This window comes from Botryllus schlosseri, chromosome 14 (assembly GCF_051294905.1).
Source record: "Botryllus schlosseri isolate E-star chromosome 14, Bs_hap1, whole genome shotgun sequence".
Classification (NCBI taxonomy): Eukaryota; Metazoa; Chordata; class Ascidiacea; order Stolidobranchia; family Styelidae; genus Botryllus; species Botryllus schlosseri.
Genome location: NC_137249.1, coordinates 6597594 through 6617108, shown reverse-complemented (window position 1 = coordinate 6617108; position 19515 = coordinate 6597594). Strand labels below are relative to the sequence as shown.

Sequence of the window (19515 nt, the reverse complement as noted above, 5' to 3'; positions counted from 1 at the left end):
GGTTACGTGTATCGCAGACACAAAAGATCATGCCTAATGAGATGAGGGTTTTGGACAGTTCCTTATGATTACGTTTGTTTGATCATTACCAAAACTGGCCTTTCGCTCTAATGAACGATATCCATCAACTCTGCTCCAAATACATAGATAGGCTACAATACCTGAGATAGCGATCAAGATCATATGTAGTCTTCGTCAGTTTATATACCTCAGCGGTCAAGACACGTGTTTGAAGTAGAGGTCGACCGATATTGATTTTTACAGGCCGACACCGATATATCGAGACACTCACAAGGCCGATAACCGATATCATAGGCCGATATTAATATGGAAGGAGCAGAGAACAATTTCACCAAAAATATTATACATTAGGCAAGATGGCACTTGTTTATGCCACAGAAAGCTGAACAACAAACGAGAAAACTGAAATTGAAAAGAATTGTTGCTTAATTGTGCACATTCGTTGAAATTAGGGATAACCCAAAAAGCAAAACATGATACAGAATTGCAGATCAGTCCAGAAAAAGTAGATTGTAATGCAGGAAGCATAGTTTTTCTGCATGCTCATTGCTCACTCGTCCTGCAAGGATAAATATGTCATATATCGCTCTATGCGTAGTCGATTTCTTGAGATTGAGAACACGGAGCATTGAATTTCCGAACTTTTTTAAATATGAAATATCGGCCTTCATATGCCGATATCGATCATCGGGAAAGCTCTAAATATCGGCCATGTCGATAATCGGTCGACCTCTAGTTTGAAGGCTCCGCTGAAGACCATAGAAACGTACGATGTGTGGTGTTGCGGGAGATGGCGGTAAAGAGTTGTAACAGGATTGCCGCAAATGGATGCGGCAATTTTGCAAATAAGCAATCGTGCGTAACTGATCTCATCGATTTTCGGTATCGTTATTGTCGTCCGTGATACATCGTGACAAGTTGATTTGAGTTATTATTGATGTGCCAAAATTTGTCGCGTGGAGATCACATTCTTTCCTGTTATTAGACCTAATCGCCCATAGGTACGGCGAGTTGGCACAGCTGTTAGCAAGCAGAGCAAAAGGTGCATAGATTTGCACAATCCTGAACTAGCTCTGTTGTAAATATAACCATATAGAAACGTGACTATCTTCTTAGATGGAAGAAAACTTAGCAGTCGTTTTGTATAGAAAAAGAGAGGAGATTCCTAAATGTGACATCGTTTTGGTAAGTATAGCGCGACTTAGCGACCGTTAGTGGAATTCCAAGCCATGATTTTTTATATTGGTTCAAGGAAAATCGACCAATAAAGGAACCCGATAAAGACGGTATGTGGTATATTATTTGATTTGTCTCGACGCAAAATGATCGGTTGTAATGCTACATTATGCAGTGTTATCGTAGAGATATTGAACAGTCGATTGTTATGGAATTATCATGTTAACTGCGTTGTTTAGTAGACAACATCCTCTGCTATAATAGCACTATTCAAGCAAGCGATATTGCTATGAACAACGTATCAACTATGTAGGCTAAGCTACTATTTTACTGCAGAAAATATCCATTCTTATGCTCTGCAGAAGTGCTGATCAGAATACACTCTGTTGGGATATGTGGATCTGACGTTCATTTTTGGTTAGACGGCCGGATTGGCGATTTCATACTTGAAGATTGCATGGTTAGTGGGCACGAAGCCTCGGGAACCGTTGTAAAATGTGGCACAGGTGTTTCACATTTGCAGACAGGTAATATTTTCATTATAGACAATACCAAACTTTTCTGACAGACATATAAGTTTCAAGTGTGTGTTTTGTAGTGACCCAAGTAGTATAGCTTTGCGATATTCATATACATGTAGGCTACTTTACATGCAATAAACCTTACGTCAGTTAAATGTATCGCTCAAACCTCAGATTAGCCGTCCGTCACATACCTCTTTTGTCACTTCTTCATTATTTTACCTTTTCATTCAGTTTGCATGCTTCCTCTTACGTCGCCTATAGCCCAAGGTGGATTACCGATCTCAACAACTACTCCAAATCGTTTCGACACCTTCCTAGCTTTTTATTTTAGTGCTTTTAGTGTTTTGAAATGATGAAATTATTAATAAACTTATACTGATACCCAACTGTATATTTTAGTACATTATTATCTTCTAATTTCTTATCTCCAATATTCTATTTCATAAACCATACCATGAATGTATGATAGCATGTCATGTTGATATTTTTTTCCTTATCAGGTGACAGAGTTTCCATTGAACCTGGCTACCCCCTCATCAATGACGAGTACAGCCGATCTGGAAGGTATAACCTCAGTCCGATGTATTTTTGTTCCTGTCCACCACATCATGGCACCCTTCAGAAATATTACACTCATAGGGCAAGCTACTGTTACAAGTAAGTTACCTGACGTTATCTGTGAGATTTTGAGTCAATATATCATACAACTGTGTTGTAGATTGCCTGACAATATCACGCTAGAAGAGGGGGCCTTAATTGAACCATTATCTGTTGGTATACATGCTTGTCGCCGTGCAGAAATAGATTTAGGGCACAAAGTGCTGGTATGTGGAGCTGGGCCTATTGGACTGGTCTCGATGATTGTCGCTAAGGCAATGGGAGCTGCAGCAGTGGTCATAACAGGTGTGTAAAACCAATTGTGTAACTCTGACAGTTCAACCATTAGTTTCGATTTATTAAGATCTTCACGAAGATCGACTCGAAAAAGCTAAAGAGATGGGAGCTGATTGCACAATTAAAATTACCAAAGGGGAATCAGCTCAAGAAACTGCCAAACGCATACGCGAAGCATTAGGAGCGATGGCCGATCGAACAATCGAGTGTACTGGGGCGGAATCTGCCATTCAATCTGGAATATATGTTAGTAGATTTAGTAAAGTAACAATAATTTGAAAGGTTAATTGCCACCAAAAAAGGGGCAAGTTGTATGCAGCTGGCTTGGGTAATTGCATCCGATTCAGACTCTGCCCCCGAAGTCAAGAATACTAAAAACCAAAATATGCAGCCCTGGTAAATTGATTCCTCCTTGGATCCCGATTCCAATAGACTGCTAAATTCAATTGGTTTAAAGTTTTAGTCATTTAATTCCATTATTTTCGACAGGGTGGTCCCAATACGCACTAGTCGGCGTTTATACTTAGAAGTAGCTTTGCAAATTTATACTCAAGTACAAACAGCGATTTACAAGTATTCTAGGCTTGGTTTGCCAAAAAATACTTTTCTTGTAGACGTGGAAGTAGTCTAATATCTGAACAAGAAGCAGTCTACTACGTTGCTGCTGGCTACCTTTGGACGCAGGTGCCTATAATACGACCAAAGTTGCGAACGTAACGGGCTTTTTATTGGGCCTAAAAAGCTTAGACAACGATCTCATGAAGGATGATGTCCTGTATTTTCTGAGCTATACTGATGTATCATATGATTTAAGGCGACCAAGTCTGGCGGATGTATGGCACTGGTTGGTTTCGGGCCAGATCTTGTGTCGGTGCCACTAGTAAACGCAGCGACGCGAGAGGTTGACATCAAAGGTGTGCACCGCTACAAAAATACGTGAGTGTGTACTGTGTATTGCTGCGTATGTTTGTCAACAAATCGCCGCCAACTACAAAGATTGGATTTGTAGATGGCCTGCTGCTATTAGCATGTTGGCAACGGGAAGAATCGATGTAAAGTCATTGGTCACTCAAAGGTTGGTCATTTCTTAGTTTAATGTTGTTGAGCATCCACATCTAAATATTATTATCAGGTTTCCGATGAGTAAATCACAAGAAGCGTTCGAATGCAGCTGTGACAGCAAAGGGATTAAAGTAATAATTCAGTGCCATCTCAAGGATCAGTGACATTCATACACCCGATGTGAATTTAGGAGACCTTTCATATTAGCTGGTATCGCAATATAATGTTACGGACCATACGCCTGCATTTCGTGGGTATTCATTCGAACAGTAGGCCTGCGTTCATTGTGAAATTGTCCACAATTGAGACAAAATATACGCAGATTCCTCAAAATGAATACTAGAGCCTGCGATCGAGATCACAACCTAATATCTATTTCGCCAACCGACACTATACATTTTAATCGCTTGTCCTTGAACGTTTTCCTGTGCTCCTTCTTGTGATGCGTGAATGCCTCATTTACATGTTTACGGTAGGCCAAGTATTTGATTGAAGGACTACCTTCGTATCCATTTTTATCGCAATCTTGCGGTGTTTCGAAATCATCGATAAACTGAACCGATCGTGATGTAATGCCTGTGACCAAATTAACACCGCGCAGAATCCGTTTGAAATGTTCCACGAAAAGGGAATCGAAACCAATTCGTCAATTCAAACAGGTGATACTGTACAATTGACAGCTGCTAATGGGTTGGCATACTCAGCACGCAATACCATTTAGTGAGCCTGATTTGGGCATTCAGCAGCATTCTGGTAGTCTACCATAAATAAATCCTTCATAATTCAGTCAATATTTGCGAAGTACTCTTTGGGCTCTCTTAGCAAACTTACATCCATACGTCCATGCGATACGAGCTGAGTCTCTAGTCCAATCGTGTACCCCATTAGCGGAAGCATTAAAGAAACTGTTGAACTAAAATAAATATATCAACAAAAATGTCAACCATCATAACATCGTAACGAGTGAACATCAACAAAAACAGAATGGCGTTATAAGAGGACTCATTTGATGCCGCACAGTGCTTTAAAATGCATGCGGTGACATACTTCTTTACACGCTCATTGTCGGTAGCTCAGAAGTTCTCACCAAACAGTAAACGAAATTTCCCGTTTCCTTTTCTTCACCGTACACCAAACAATGTTTCTGTCCGTTCACATCAACTTCAGTACCGTCCTCAATATGGCTTAACAGTACTTGTTTACCATTAACTAATATAGTCTTTGAACGTACATCGTTGGACCGGTTGATGACATTTGTTTCGGCTGCATCGTTACTCGATGCTGAAACTGCATCGCATGTAGACTTCCGAGCCTGTGTGCTACGGTCGGTGGTCTGGTTAGCAGTATCAGGTGTTATGGATAACACAGAACCAGAAGAACCTGCGTGTGAGCGATCTCGGTCAGAAACACTTGGTCTGCGTGGCGCGGAATGAGATGTGGGATGTGGAGGACAAAAATTCTTGTAATGGTTAGGGAAAACAGGGGCCTCGGCAGGAACCGGCGTGTCTTGTGTCTGTTGCAAATCTTCAGTAGCCTGTTCCGACAGCAGAGCCCCTGTACATGATTTTCTCAATCATACTATCTTACGTCCATCTCTTAGTTAATACAATAGAAATTGGAGATCGATATATACTCCATCTCTATATCTATATTCCAGACAATGCAAGTTACCTGATGGCAGTTTCAATCTCTTTTTGACTTTTACAAATCGTTTAATCGGAGATAATATTGGGCCTGATCTGGAAGCAGCGTCTGCAATGCAATGTTAGTGTTACACCAGTGATTGGCAACCTGTGGCCCGCAAAAAGCGTGCAAACTTTTGAAATTTCAGGATTATAGTGGTCAAGATAAAAATTTCAAAATTAATCGATTTAATCTATCTCATCGAAACACAAGTGTTTTTCCCTTCACAGATTAGTGTATGACAAGGGTTCTTAAAGTACGGGTCGCGAAGGGTATAATTTTGGGTCGCGACCAATGTTCCCTCTAATTTTTGACGAGTCTGCGCACACTCACTAACTCACTGCGCAGACCCTTGGACAACAGTGCGTAACGACTAAAAAAAAGGTCATCACTTCGGATTTTTTGTGCGCAATTTAGATTTTCTGTGCGCAGAGACCGTGTCATCACTGCGCATTTGCGCAGCTTAGAGGGAACATTGGTCGCGACGGCACCAGCGCAATATCTAGTTTTGGCAGCTTTTGAGCTATATATCAGGACTCTACGATCAGTGGTTGTCGAGATGGGCAATTTTACCCCCTCTCGCGCATAAATTGGGGGTTCGGCTGGAAAAGGGGGACAATCCCCTAAAATCAATTTTTATTGAAGTTTTAGGTCATTTGTCGGGATTTAAGAACCCCCTTCTTCGATTTAAAAAAAGTCATTTTCACTCCACCCTACTGTAGGGGGTGCAACGAGCGGGCGCGGGATTATCAGACACAGGTATTTCGAGGCCAGCCACTTCCGCGTCGGGATATATGAAGGCATGACGATTTGGCCAACATACGGCTAGGCAAAAAGTGCAGTGCGAAAAAGATTGGGAGGAATAAAACCGTGGCCAAAATGACCGTCGCTGCTTGGTCAAAACCATGCTATGGATATGTCCGGACGTTGATATGTTTGGCACCGAATAGTCACGGCCTTGCAATCCGAGTAGTCAGTAGTACAAATGCCACCGGCAGAGGAAAATGATGCACCCCAATTTAACATGCGTCGGACAAGTTTCATAGAGCTGCGTTTCGTGAAACTGTTGTCTGCTCGTTCTCTATGTCATAAATGTCCGTGAAACGTAGCATTGTAATGCTAAAAATGTACTCTTTTTGATGTGTGAGGATTGGATGGCGATGTACCACTAAAACTCAGATTTGGGTCGCGGTCTAAAAAGAACCACCGGTGTACGAGCTGCAATGAATTTTCAATGTTGAACAATGTTTTTTGAAGAACGGTCAGAGAAAAAAAATTATTTCGAAATGCGTCCGCGGAGCAGGCAAAGGTTACTGACCCATGTGTCATCGGACAACGGTATATACGTCATTATTTCAACTCAATTATATTACACATTCTCGTACTTGAACACGGATGACTGGGCACGGGCAGGTAAATGAAATCACCACGCAATGTGCCAATTGTGCCATAGCATTTCAAGCATTTGCCGCCTAATTATACAACACGCGAGAATGGTCTTGCAATGTTGCGAAGATAATATGATGATAACACTGGTCATCAAAATAATTTTTTTTTTGCAGAACATCTAGGAGCCGTGTCTGGGGTTTTCAAGGTTGCTGATCACGAATATCACATTAGTTTTGCCAGATTGGCTATAGAAAAGAAGATATTTATACCCGTAAAAACGCTTAAAATCATCGTACTTGCCCTTGAATATTTCACTTGGTAGGAAGTAAATTTCAGATTTTTCTACTTTTACATAACTGACAATGATGAACACTCATGTCGTTCTCAGTTATTCCATCAATATTAACATGACCTGATGCGAGAACTTTGTTAAAAAAGCAGTTTGTCAAGCCTAAAAATTGTACTTTTGCACAATGGAAATATATTTTCTCCTTTACCAATTGGTCATTCTACCAACATGAAAGAGGAGTATAAAGCTACCAAGTTTGTCCCTGGAAGCTCAACTGAAATACTCATATGTGTCTCATCTCTTTTCACTTGGAAACGAACGATTTTCCGTAAAGCCAACAAAGTGGGTATACCTAGTATCCATATCAAACGAGAATCTTTGATGGATCTCAGATTCGAATACCGATTACAATTCCATTTAAGAAAGCTGCTCACTGCATGATACCCCTTCTAGGATGTAGTAAATACAACTTTTTGGAAGACCACAAAGGACCCAACTACAATCAGATGGTCCGATAATCGGTATCTGCATATGGAAACCTTGGAGCAAACATGAGCATTAAATCTCACTTCCTGTTGAGTCATCTTGATGTATAGAAATATATAGGAATAGAAAGGGGAAAGGTTCCACCAATACATCAAAACAACAAAAGAAAGATATCACAGCAGATACGACAAACATATTATGGCAGATTATTGCTGGAACCTTTCGAAAAACTGCACTACATTGCTTACAGCCGAAAATAGTATTTGGGTAAATACTTATATGCATGATTGAAGTTTCTTTATGTACATGATATCTGTGAAAGTCCTATTATAAATCTAATACCCAGAAATTCGGTTGATGTATTTTGATTGTAAACAGTCTTCAGCGTGTCAAAATAACAAGTAGATTGAATTTCTGAACTTTATAATACGACTGAGCCGATTTTCTATCTAGCCCACACAGCGAAAATATGAGATTTTATAGTCAAAATAGCCCCATGGATTATCTCCAAAAATAGAGTCAATTTGAAAATAACCAAGGTCATATTCGGAATCAGTGCCCTTCAGAACCCCAAAACCGTTCTTAGTTTGCCTGCCTAAAAATATGTGTTGACCAGTGTAATAGTTGTCAAGTCGTAGCATGACAATTCACTGGGCTACACAGATGGCTCACGGTGGATCGAGTAGCAAGTCTTCACCGATAAATAAACTAAAACCGAAAACTGTCTGAGCATAGCAGTGTTGGGATGACTCGAGTCACCTTTTTCATATGACTTGACTTGAGGCATTGCTAAAATGACTTGACTCGACGTATCAGAAATGTGGATAGACTCGTGACTCGGAGCATAATTCACGAGTCAATTTTAAGTCATCAAGTAATCGGTGTCGATAAAAATCACTGTATCTGGCAAATGTTCGGATTGTTCGCGAAACGCTGGTGTAACCCGTGAGAGCGACCAATCATTCAATGACTGTGCGTTTCACTGAGCCCCCATTGTTCTCTCACAAATAAATTGACCGCAAACCAAGTTATCGAAGCTTACAGCTTACGTTGTCATAAACCAGTAGTAAAGTAATAAAATAGCAAAATATATATTTCTGTTGACTGTTCTTATACCTTAAACAAACCTCTTGTTTTATTGAAATTGAATTTAGTTTATATAGTCCTCAACCATTGGCGGAGGCTCTAGTTGTATCATATCAATTTGGAAATGGGTAATGTATTGCATCTTATCAATTCGTTTCTCTATTCTCTATTTTGGCTGCTGGTTTAGGCTAATCAATTACTTACGTAGTTTAACAGTTCTAAGTATATGTGATCAATACAGCACCTTCTTGCGTGTGTATATTTAACTCTGTATTCGTTCATCGGTTCGGAATCAATGGCCAGTCAATCTGTATTTCAGACAGCTAGCAAAATGCAATGACATAATCATGCCTCATACTTCGAAAAGGCAACTTGACTTGAATCGTGACTTGACTTGACTTGACTCGAGTCACTTCCAAATATCGAGTGACTTGACTTGACTCGAGTCACCTTCGAAAATCGATTGACTTGACTTGACTCGAGTCAAAATGTGCAATGACTCGAAATGACTCGAAGGTAATGACTTGATCCCAACACTGGAGCATAGACCGGTGATAAAACGTTTAATAGTTCACCGTGCTGTGTGAAGTACAGAGTGCTTTGCACTGTCTACTAAACAAGGAACCAAGTTCATTTCGCAAAATATTTCGGAGGCTCACGAGTAAGGACTGCCTCACTACTGGACTGTAACTCGAGTAAATGAAAGTACAAAAATTAAGACCCGCCTTCGTGTAGTCATTACTCGAATCATCTCAGCTTTAGACATAACATGCACTGTTCCTCTCGGCTACTTGAAAAATACTTTTTTCTCCCCACCTCAAACATTCACTTCATCTGCTAGCACTGTAACATTCCAATTTTCCTTTCGCCTCTCTCTACAATACCCTGTCAACCGCAACGGCCTGCTTACTCGTTATCACCTGTTCCCCATCGAGAAGCCGATCCAAAGGGTTACTGTCCTGGCGATTAACTTCAATCTCATCCGACCTAGTCTGACCGCCTCGCGCTGCCAACTCGCTATACGCCTCATCCACAAACCGCGAAAGGCTCTCTTCTGACTGCATCAAAACTTCTTCCACTTCCCTCACCTCCAAAACAGTTGACTTACCGCCGTTTGATTGTGTACTCTGAGACAACGGCGAATTCGGCATCTCCGCGACAAGACTCAAAACTGCGTTTGCTTCTGAAAAGATAGTGAAAACCTGCTCAATCCGTGAATCTGACTCGTGCGCACACCAGAGAGACGGGCACGCGCTCAATATCGTGCATAACACAATGGATTGCATGCGAGTAGAATTAGCTTTTGCGATGTTTTGAGAAGCATACCTTCGGCGCTACTGATTTCCTGAAGAGGTCGGGAGGTTCGGTGATCTTCTAAGCTGGCTCCGCCTGCAAACATCGAGCAAATCGCAAATTATCTTAAATAACTCTTTTATCCTCATCCCATCACAATGGTGTGGGCACAAGCGGCAGATAAGACTTCCCGCAATAGAAATACATCGTTTTCTTCACCTGGTCAAGAGACAACATCGGCATTTTTCAAAATAATTTGGGAACGGCGAAACAATGCGTCGCCCCGTGTCGAAGGTATAAAAATAATGCTGGCTGTCATGTTTAACCCTTTGCGACCGGCGGACCAGTATACTGGTCCGCGATCGTTTAACACGGAGGAGTCGTTATTTATTCTAAGATAGCTCGACCTGCATTACTTTCTAAACGGTAACAATCGATTTATATGGATAATTATTATGAATACGCATACATAAGACCATGTACAACCTATTATATCAATGTATATCCTGCTTGAAATGAAGATTAAACACGCAAAAACATTTCCCGCAAAATTGAATTTGTAATGATGTTTGCGTGAATGAACGCCTGGAATATAAACCATTGTATCTTCCGTTCTAGACGTAATATAACCAATTACAGTTATCTTCTACGACTTGTTGTTGTTCATACTATTCAATGAAAGTCCTTATATCGAAGATTAGCACGTAGAGATGTTTCAAATCGACGTGAAAGAAAGCAACACCTTATTACGTGAAAATCATGGCTGCGTAAGTTCATCCGACTCGTTGCGGCTTCAAACAGATGTACAATTGCTTCAGGCAATTGCAAAGTGTACATATGGTTGGCCATTATCCTGACATATTCATCAATATCCCTATCATGGGGTTTAGTATTGTATAACAAAGCCGACACCAGCCCTAACACTACACAAATAAGCGTGAGAGTTAGGCTATTTTGGTACCAGAGCCTGTAATAACAACATCATTATCAGTTATATATCGGTTTAGATGGCACACGGAGTTACTGTTGGCTTCTATGACTACTGTTGATCATACATGGAACACTAGCCGTGTAGAATACAGTTCAAATTGATGTGAAATAAAGCAATAATGTATCACATGAACTGACTTCTCGAGCGTATATGGACACTGGGCAGTGTCGAATAAGCCAATATGTGTATACTTACGAATCCCTTATGCAGTTGCAAGTTACATATAACAAGCCACTGGGGTTGATACCACTTCAATAGCATGCAGATATATAAAATAGTTACTATGTTATGTAGAATTGGAAGTGAATTGCCTTACACGAGATTACGCGATTACGTAATCGATTACTCATCGGCGGCGGCCGCGTGATCCGTGCTTATCATGTCTACCTTCCAAGATCGTAGCGCTGGGCTCTAAAGCGCTATAGTAGCGTGTAATGTCTCGTTGGAACGTAGCGATTCATGCGAAACGCAATCAGGTGGTCATATACCAAGAGAGGGCCTAAGTATGACGTCAGAAGATATAGAAGAACAAAATTGTATTTTATTTTCAAGAAATCGAGAACATTTTCTCGCACACCGCTATTCCCTCTGGCGTCTGAGCCGTGAGAGTATCTCAGACCGCTAGGCGGCTACTTCAGGTTTACGGCAATATATTGGGCGTCGATTTAAACCATATGGATGACTTTTTATCGTCTTTTTTGTGGATGCAGTAAAATTTTGGTCAGTAGGCCGGCCGATTAGAAAGGGTTAAGGACGATTTCAAGGTGGTCCCAGGCTGGTGACGAGTCTTAATTTACATTTCCGTAATCGGCAGAACAAATTGCCAGCATCATACCTATTGGACGAACGCAGTGAGCCCCATACCTTGCCTGCGTCTACACCGCCGTTAGGATTAGGGCTGGGCACATATACGAATGCAAATCCAGTATTAATTGTTTCGTTACTTTGTCCCCGCCGAGGAAGCCTTGAAAACGCAGTTGGTCATACCACATAATCCTAAAAACTCTATACGCGGGAACTTTCCGCATCATCTGTACTCATATGGCCACATAATTTCTGATACTCCATTTTGACCAGACCTAACTAGGAAAACCGGTCCCACCTTGAACAGTGGCGCATTGAGCCACACCTTCCGCCTCGACATCACAAACATTTCCAGTGGACAGCCAAGATTGCAGGGTACCCTGCTCCTCCCAATCGGGAAAGGCCACAGTCCCGCTGTCAGAGAAGGAATATATTGTAGATCCTACAAAGGTACAGGCAGACCGAGAGATTAAATAGCACTTACGTCGTTGCATTATCGGTACAGATGACAGCACTGTCCTGTGAGTATTCTGATTCAAAGAATAAAACAGGAATATTGTCAGGCTCCACATTATGCACGCCGATCGTATTTTCAACATCTGCTCCAGTTTCGACCGCTGTGTCGCTCGTAACCACTAATGAAAGACAAATATCTCCCAAATTGTCACAATTTCACTAGATTTATGTAACAACGGGTTTCCGTAAGAGCCAGCAACACCATGCATTAAAAATTCATCCTTTTGTTTGATTAGTTATTGGTATTTTGTGCTAAACAGGTATCAGTAAACCACTGCTTTCCTTATCATTAGTTTCCAATAACTCTTACATTTAAAATGGCCAAGTTCTTTAATTGCTATTCACAATGCATGCTCAGTTTACAGTTAGTAAAGGCCAACGAAACTGCGGCCTGTCTATACGGGTACGGCAAGATGCTTAGCACAATTCATGTAAAAGTTAAACAATTTGCTTTATACCCACGGGGCAAAAGTTGTGTGTGATAGTGAGTAATTGCGCAGTTCTTACCGGTGACAGCTTGCTGGCAACGGCTGTGTCGCCACAACCCCAGAAAACATTTAGGGAATTAAAGCTCTTTCTATAAAATGGGGATGCATTGTTCGATATTACTTTATGGAACTACTCTCTCTCGACTACACACCTTCAACAATCAACCAGGTTCTGGAAGGCCTTCAAATAATCTCTTAATTTTCAAAGGTACTAAATTGAATTCGGATTGAATCAGGACTGGGAAATAGCTTGGAAAGCATGATTTTGGCTGTGTGTGTGAAATATGCAAAAACCTGAAGTTAGCAGGAATTTAAATACCATCCGGACTCCAATATACAATTGAATAATATATTCAGATTGAAATAAACCCGAATAATTTCTGCTGAAAGTCGTAATAGGCCGCGGCTAATAGAGATTTCAAAAGAACCTCATGTATCAACTGTCGTACCACCAAGTATGACGTCACCATTGGCTTAGGCTCAATAAACTATTGTTAGATTATACACGAATTCCCTTCTGTACATAGGTTCGTGGATTTTGTTTCCGTCGCATTGCAAATTTTACGAAAGTGGTCGAGACTTCAAACAAACCAAGTTACCTTTGACCTTTTTCTTTCGATTTGACACTCGTCTAGGACGAGAACTCCTGTTGGTTTTTACCGTAGTCTTCTTCTTCCTTTTCGTGTTCATTCGACTGCAACACAAAATCATCCGTCCGTCAGTATACGCTCGCACTTTGTAAACACATCAACGTCTTACGTCGCCATCGCTGGAGGCTTGGCCGTTGATTCCGTGCATCTATCGACCTTCGAGGTGGACGGGGTGTTTTGCACGCTCTTCAAGCTGTCGACAGTCACCCCGATATCGTCCAGCGTCATTTGCTTTGAGAGTTCGATGGATTCGTAACGAAATATCTGCAACCTGTACAGGCCATCTTCGCATTCTTTATACCTGCGCATGAAGTGTTAATAGGCGTGACAAATATAATCGACTTAAATTTACTTAATACCGCACACGCATGGTGGAATAGTATATTCATTATTCATATTGAAATATAACTTGATGTTTTCGGCTGACACTCGACAGGAGTAAATATCAGCAACAGGTAGAGAATTGGAAGGAACATTGTATATCAACAATCGTATCACAAATTCAAAAGGACTTTGTATACGAAAGTTGATTTACAAAGTCCTTTTGAAACCATTGCATAGCATATTCATATCGAAATGAACCCGAATACTTTCGTCTGACACTCGTCAGGGGTAATCGTCAAGCAACTAGAAGATAATTGTAAAGAACATTGTATATCAACAATCGTATCACAAAATATGACGTCACCGGCATGAAACTTCAAATAATTGGGGCAAAGAGAGCGCTTGAGCTCAATGTACCATTTTTAGATGGTACACAAACTCTTTTTGTAGGCAGACTTGGTTGGCTCATTTTAATAATCTCTACCAGTTGCTGACGATTACCCCTGACGAGTGTCATCCGAAAATATGAATATACTATACAATTGTATATTGAACTTTTGTACAGCTCTAAGAGTCTCTTCAAAAGCGCAGTGGCTAGATCAGAAGTGGTCCGCAACGAAGCACTTCTACTTTTTGGACTAAGGAAGTACGTTTCGCCTTCTTGCACATGACTAAGTGGTTAGGATTTTAGACTACTTTTACTTGACAGTTCAATCGTTTTGGCGAAAGTAGGCCTAGAAAACTTGCTTTATTTAATGTAAATATTTTGAAATCGCTATTTCTTCTCGTACTTGAGCGTAAATTTGGGACGTTACTTCTATTTGAGAACCAACAATTACAAATTTCACCATTTATGGCTATGATTAATGAGCATATACACCTGGCGAACATGGAGCCTGAATCAAACTTTGGTGCATCTCACCTAAATCTGCAATGTCCTGGTGGCCACTGAAAGCTATGGCTTTTCCTGAGATGGTGGGTGAGTTGATATCCGGTGCTGCATTTTTGCTCGCACAAGTGACAGGCGTAGTACTTGCCATCGCCAGACTGAAAGTGAGCAGAGTAGCCATTGGTATCTTCGATAACAAGAAATTCGGTTTGATAAACGATAAGGCTGATATTTCAAAAGGGTCGGGGAGTCAAATTGATGAATCATTCAGCGCTAGAACATGATAACACATGATTAAGTTTAAATTTTTCATACAACACAGTGCGCAACTAGAAGAGAATTTAAATAAGATTGAATTGTACAAATCTAACCCTCATTTCAAATTACTTTGAAAACTTGAGTCTCATTTCGCAATATACAGGAACAGGATTCATGTTTCTAGTAATGGTGGGCAGTGTATGACGTTTTCATAATATTAGACGGACGAATGTGTATTCAAGTACCAATCGTTGGTGTATTACAGTTCAAATGTAACATAAGATTTTAATCGAGAACCTCAAAATTCCCATTGACCGAGCTCTGTCTCAGAAATACTCACTCCATGCTTCACTCTGTAATGATACCGGAGATTCTGCAGAGACCGTACTTCATAATCACACCCCGACACCTGGCAATGGTAAGTGAGATCGCTTTGATGCAATTCCATATGCTTGGCCATGTCGTGAGGTTCTTTCGACCTGCAATATGCAATATATCGTTTGCCGATATATGATACCGGTTCACATGTCCTCACTCAGATTCAGAAAGTGTTAAATAGTGGTATACCACAATCAAAATCGGAAGTAAAGAGCTCAAACACGTTCACCAACCTGTAATCACAAAATTCGCAAGCATACGGCCTTTCCGATGAATGCTTGTACCGTATATGATGTTTCAGCGCTGATGGACTTGGGCAAGTCATGGCACACTTTGGACATTGATAATGATTGACTAAAAAACAAGAGACATTAGACTACTGACTTTGCTTTCAAACTGCTGTCATACCGTGGTGCCTCATATGATCTTTCAATATTCTTTCAGACGCAAACGTTCGAGAGCAGTGAGTACATTGAAAATTATGGCCTAAAAACACAACATTGGGTTGAAAACGGGTGACAGCATTGATTTGGTGTATTTTCAATTACCTTCGACACCAATTTGTCTTGTGAAGTGATCTATCAATTTAGTTCTGTTTACATATAAATTTCCACACCACGGGCAAGCGTAACTTCTTTCTTGGGTATGAGTAGTCATATGCCCCGTCAGTTTGTGTCTGCCTGTGTGTACTTTCTTATTCTCTGTGACATACTCATAGCGGCAGCCTGCGTAAACAAAAACAGGAATACTGTAATTTTGATGAAGAAATGCTGCACCAACGCCAGTGTCATCATGGGGATCGCTGAAATCGTGGCCACACCATATTATGAATTTAAACATGCTGCCACTGGAGGATCCACTTACATTGATTACATTGGACAGACGCCATAAATTTGTTGGGTAAATGTAAAATTTTAACAATAATCTGCAACTGTGCATGATCAAACCGCGATTAAATAGCATCTATACGGTAACAATATAAGCTACTGAACAGTACCTTCCCAGTGGCACTTGAACCCCATCTTGCCACTTGGCAGCTTTTCCGGCTCAGCAATAGCCACGTGATCATTGACATGGTCGTAAAATTGGTCAGGTATATCAGCGACCTGTGAAAGAAAAAAAATACTCGTTATCACAACAAATATGTTATTTTTGCAATCTGCATTTTCTCACTATATGACAATTATCCCAGCAACACTTGAAGCCGTCGGGTAATTCAGGAATAATATTTCTATTCTGGTGGGTGTGGCAAGGTCCGGCGTTACATTCTTGATGTTTGACATATCCCAACCATTTCACCTGCCGTCACAAATTACTACAGTGAAATATTCATTGAAACAAGTATATCAAGTAAGACATTTATGCGCTGTAATCGAAAGAGAACAAAAAATCGGTAGAGCTCATTTTCAAGCAATTGCTTCACCAAATGAATACATAATAAAGCAAGCATCCTTGAATTTGCTTGACCCCATCACACATACCTTTGTGTGAAATCCGTGGAAATACAAATGCCTTATCAAATCGTGTCCGTTAGAGGTGACGAACGTGCATTCGTGCCATTGACACATTAGAGTGACACCATCTGAAAAACTTCTACATTCGATCATCAAATGATTTTCAAGACAATAAAAAGTTACCTTCCCCATGAATCGTAGAAACATAGCTCCAAAAATGCTCGTCAAGGTGGACGTAAAAATCATCCATCAACTCCAGGGTATCTCGGCAAACTCCCCATTCACACTGCAGCGTGTATCTGCTGGGTGCTTGAAACCCCATTGTCAGAACCAGTATTCTCCGATACAACGGCGATACTCACGTCAGCTCATGATTATATCGACTAATTAAGCCTAATCATGAAAACACATACAGGCACAATACAACAATTAATTAGATTTGGGAACAGTCATGGCAAGCACACCGACAGAAGCCTTTTACAACAGCGAAACACTAATAATAACCGATTCAATATCACAATTATTGAAGAGACATGCCCCCATATATCAGCATAATATTGTGTCAATACAGTCACTGTCTTGAAAAAGGTCACTCGAATAAATCCAGAATTACCAATACTTCGTTTGCACAGTTCGCTGACAAAATCCACCAGCACATGAGCAATACAGGTCGGACCCAGAAGAATTGTCATATTAAGACGGTTTTAACATACATTATGGCAACTAACACTAGCCTAGTGCATTTATCAGTTGTACTTCATCGAAAAAAATATGGTGCGATCTGAATCGTGTATGGTGCAATACAAAATAGCGTTTTTGCTAGCATAAAACTAAAAAGATTGATATCAGCTTGGTATCATAAGCACGCTATCTCAAAGCAGTCATAAAAAAGCAAATCTTGAACGCCCGAGGCACAACACCAACACATACCCTGAAATAGCGTCGTCCAGCAGCGATACAACAGTTACATAATATTCGCCAAGAAACTTACGAAAATGGGACTAATTGGACAGGAAATACTGCATTAGCTGAATTGTTCAAAACTAAGCGAAACTATGCAAGTAATTTGCAATGCTCTGGCGATACGTCGACATTCAATTGCCTATGGACATCATGAATATGGCAGCAGAGGCGAGGTTGGGACGAACTAAATAACAGAAGTATTCGAATCCTACTTCTGTGCCGACATCAAAGCGTATGCAGTAGCTGTGTACTGATGAATTTGCATATAGCTTTGTGACATTTAGAATCAACCTAATTTGACCACTTGAAGTTCAGGTAATAAAAGGCATGCTGCAAGATTTGGCGAGATAATTCGAAAATTATTTGGATTTTTGTGTGCATATCAGAATTTATTCAAACACTACTTCTGAAATCCTCACCGATACTTGTCCAGGATTCAAAGTAGTTTCAAGCCTGACTTGGTTAGTTCTAATTCTACTTGCACCACTATTGAATTCATAATAATACCACGTTACACGTCATCAATATTTGCAACATTCCACAAATGTAGTCACTTCACTTAAGGCATATATTGACCTAAAATGGAGCACCAGACAATTAGCCAAGAGGTAGTATATGCATTTTGTCACCGAAGCAGATGTTGCTCATCATAAATGACAATATAATTATTCGTTTACCAGACATCACAGTAAGGTCTCGTTTTATGACTGCTACAAGTGAAATAGTATCAAGGTAATCTTATAACTGCAATATCCCGCTGCCGTGTATGTAGTTCATTTTATATGCACACAAGGTTTGGAAAAACATCTTCAAGGTGGGGAGCCTCCTTCCGCATTCTTTTTTGAAGAAAGCTTCTTTAATACTTTCATCTTATGGCCTAGCAATGTACAATGGTGCAACGCCGTTGGATAGTCGCAGTAGAAAGTTCGACACAAAACGCAATTATACCCGGATACAGGTCGAAGAAACTGAACACCCGCTGCAATTGCGCTATCAATACTCATATTCGCGAGCGCGTCAGCACCGTCTTTTTTGATTGAAGGCACAGCGATAATTGTGTCACTCTCAAATTGCAACCTTGGGCGAATTTTTGGAGAAGTAGTTGGTTTACTGGCTGGTTCATCTTTGCAATGTCTCTTCGAATTGGCTAGCTGCCCTTCGCCGTAGCTTTGGCGCTTTAATATCCCTTTGACGGCAGGTTTAGGAGATTCCATTTCACATGGCGGTTCATCAGGATCATTAAAGAAGTCGGACGCAACTGCAAGCTTTTTGCCAGTAGCACCAACTTGATAGTTTTTACTTTGCGTATCATTTTCTCCGTGTGTGGTGTCAATTGTTATATATTCATCTTGTTGGTGTAACGGGTAATGACCAGCAGAAGAGTGTTCGACAGACACTCGGTCCTTGACCAGTTTGCCATCACTTTTGATACATCTGTCCGATTCCTCCTTATCTTTTCTAATTTCCCTGATCTTGTCCATCACAGTATGTCTTGGTTTGTTGCGAAGAGGACCTTTTGCTGGCTGGGACATTGGATCTCTCGACGTTTTATTGTCATTGAAGTCATAGTCTGCATTTGGAACACATGTGATCAGGTTATTATTTCTGGAGGTCTTTGGAGACCTGTATAAACCATCCGAAGCAGAAGGTGAGTCAGATAATGAAATGAAATCAACAGAGGGCCCCGGCACCATAGTAGTAGACTTTTGAGTTGAAGCTTGGTCTGGTGAGATGCTCAAGATGGATGGGATACTGCAGCTGACCACTGAACGCTGTACAGAGCTGATGGAGGGAGAAGTCTGCCAAATTGTCTGCCTTGAGACAGATGGGATAGCAACAGGTTGGACAGTAGATTGTTCTAGGCGATTGGTTGTGACATTGCTTAATAATGAATCTT

At 40.7% G+C, this 19515-nt stretch overlaps 2 protein-coding genes across 7 annotated transcripts; one reads left to right on the top strand and one right to left on the bottom strand.

The window, feature by feature from the left end:
• The first annotated feature begins 89 nt into the window (after nucleotides 1-89).
• LOC145456130 (sorbitol dehydrogenase-like) lies at nucleotides 90-4925 on the top strand. Of its 3 annotated transcripts, XM_080334190.1 has the most exons (9): nucleotides 90-1206; nucleotides 1274-1307; nucleotides 1560-1724; nucleotides 2222-2378; nucleotides 2440-2624; nucleotides 2683-2861; nucleotides 3430-3551; nucleotides 3625-3690; nucleotides 3748-4925. In XM_080334190.1, exons 1-9 carry the CDS (start codon nucleotides 1138-1140, stop codon nucleotides 3839-3841), a joined length of 1071 nt encoding a protein of 356 aa, XP_080190316.1. In that variant the 5' UTR covers nucleotides 90-1137; the 3' UTR covers nucleotides 3842-4925. The 3 variants fall into 3 exon arrangements, with proteins under 3 accessions (XP_080190316.1, XP_080190318.1, XP_080190317.1); XM_080334192.1 differs by lacking the exon at nucleotides 1274-1307 and having other exon boundaries at nucleotides 90-1121; XM_080334191.1 differs by lacking the exon at nucleotides 1274-1307.
• On the bottom strand, nucleotides 4586-16977 carry LOC145456127 (histone H4 transcription factor-like). 4 transcript variants are annotated; one of them, XM_080334183.1, is made up of 17 exons: nucleotides 16839-16977; nucleotides 16683-16783; nucleotides 16375-16500; nucleotides 16199-16307; nucleotides 15750-15926; nucleotides 15610-15687; nucleotides 15435-15555; nucleotides 15164-15302; nucleotides 14599-14723; nucleotides 13462-13653; nucleotides 13302-13396; nucleotides 12183-12333; nucleotides 11997-12112; nucleotides 9937-9999; nucleotides 9719-9793; nucleotides 5349-5429; nucleotides 4586-5231 (listed from the first exon to the last, which is right to left on the bottom strand). In XM_080334183.1, the coding sequence occupies exons 1-17, from the start codon at nucleotides 16975-16977 to the stop codon at nucleotides 4729-4731; spliced, it is 2391 nt and encodes a 796-aa protein (XP_080190309.1). In that variant the 3' UTR covers nucleotides 4586-4728. The 4 variants fall into 4 exon arrangements, with proteins under 4 accessions (XP_080190309.1, XP_080190312.1, XP_080190311.1 ...); XM_080334186.1 differs by having other exon boundaries at nucleotides 4586-5057; XM_080334185.1 differs by lacking the exon at nucleotides 9719-9793.
• Between the last annotated feature and the right edge of the window lie 2538 nt (nucleotides 16978-19515).

Coding starts and splice junctions, on each gene's coding strand:
- LOC145456127 (XM_080334183.1), bottom strand. CDS start 16,977: ATGGGGTTTCAAGCACCCAGCAGATACACGCTGCAGTGTGAATGGGGA. Junction 16,501..16,682: donor TCCACGGATTTCACACAAAG/GTATGTGTGATG, acceptor TTGTGACGGCAG/GTGAAATGGTTGGGATATGT. Junction 15,688..15,749: donor AAGACAAATTGGTGTCGAAG/GTAATTGAAAAT, acceptor TTGTGTTTTTAG/GCCATAATTTTCAATGTACT.
- LOC145456130 (XM_080334190.1), top strand. CDS start 1,138: ATGGAAGAAAACTTAGCAGTCGTTTTGTATAGAAAAAGAGAGGAGATT. Junction 1,725..2,221: donor TGTTTCACATTTGCAGACAG/GTAATATTTTCA, acceptor TTTCCTTATCAG/GTGACAGAGTTTCCATTGAA. Junction 3,552..3,624: donor GTGCACCGCTACAAAAATAC/GTGAGTGTGTAC, acceptor TTGGATTTGTAG/ATGGCCTGCTGCTATTAGCA.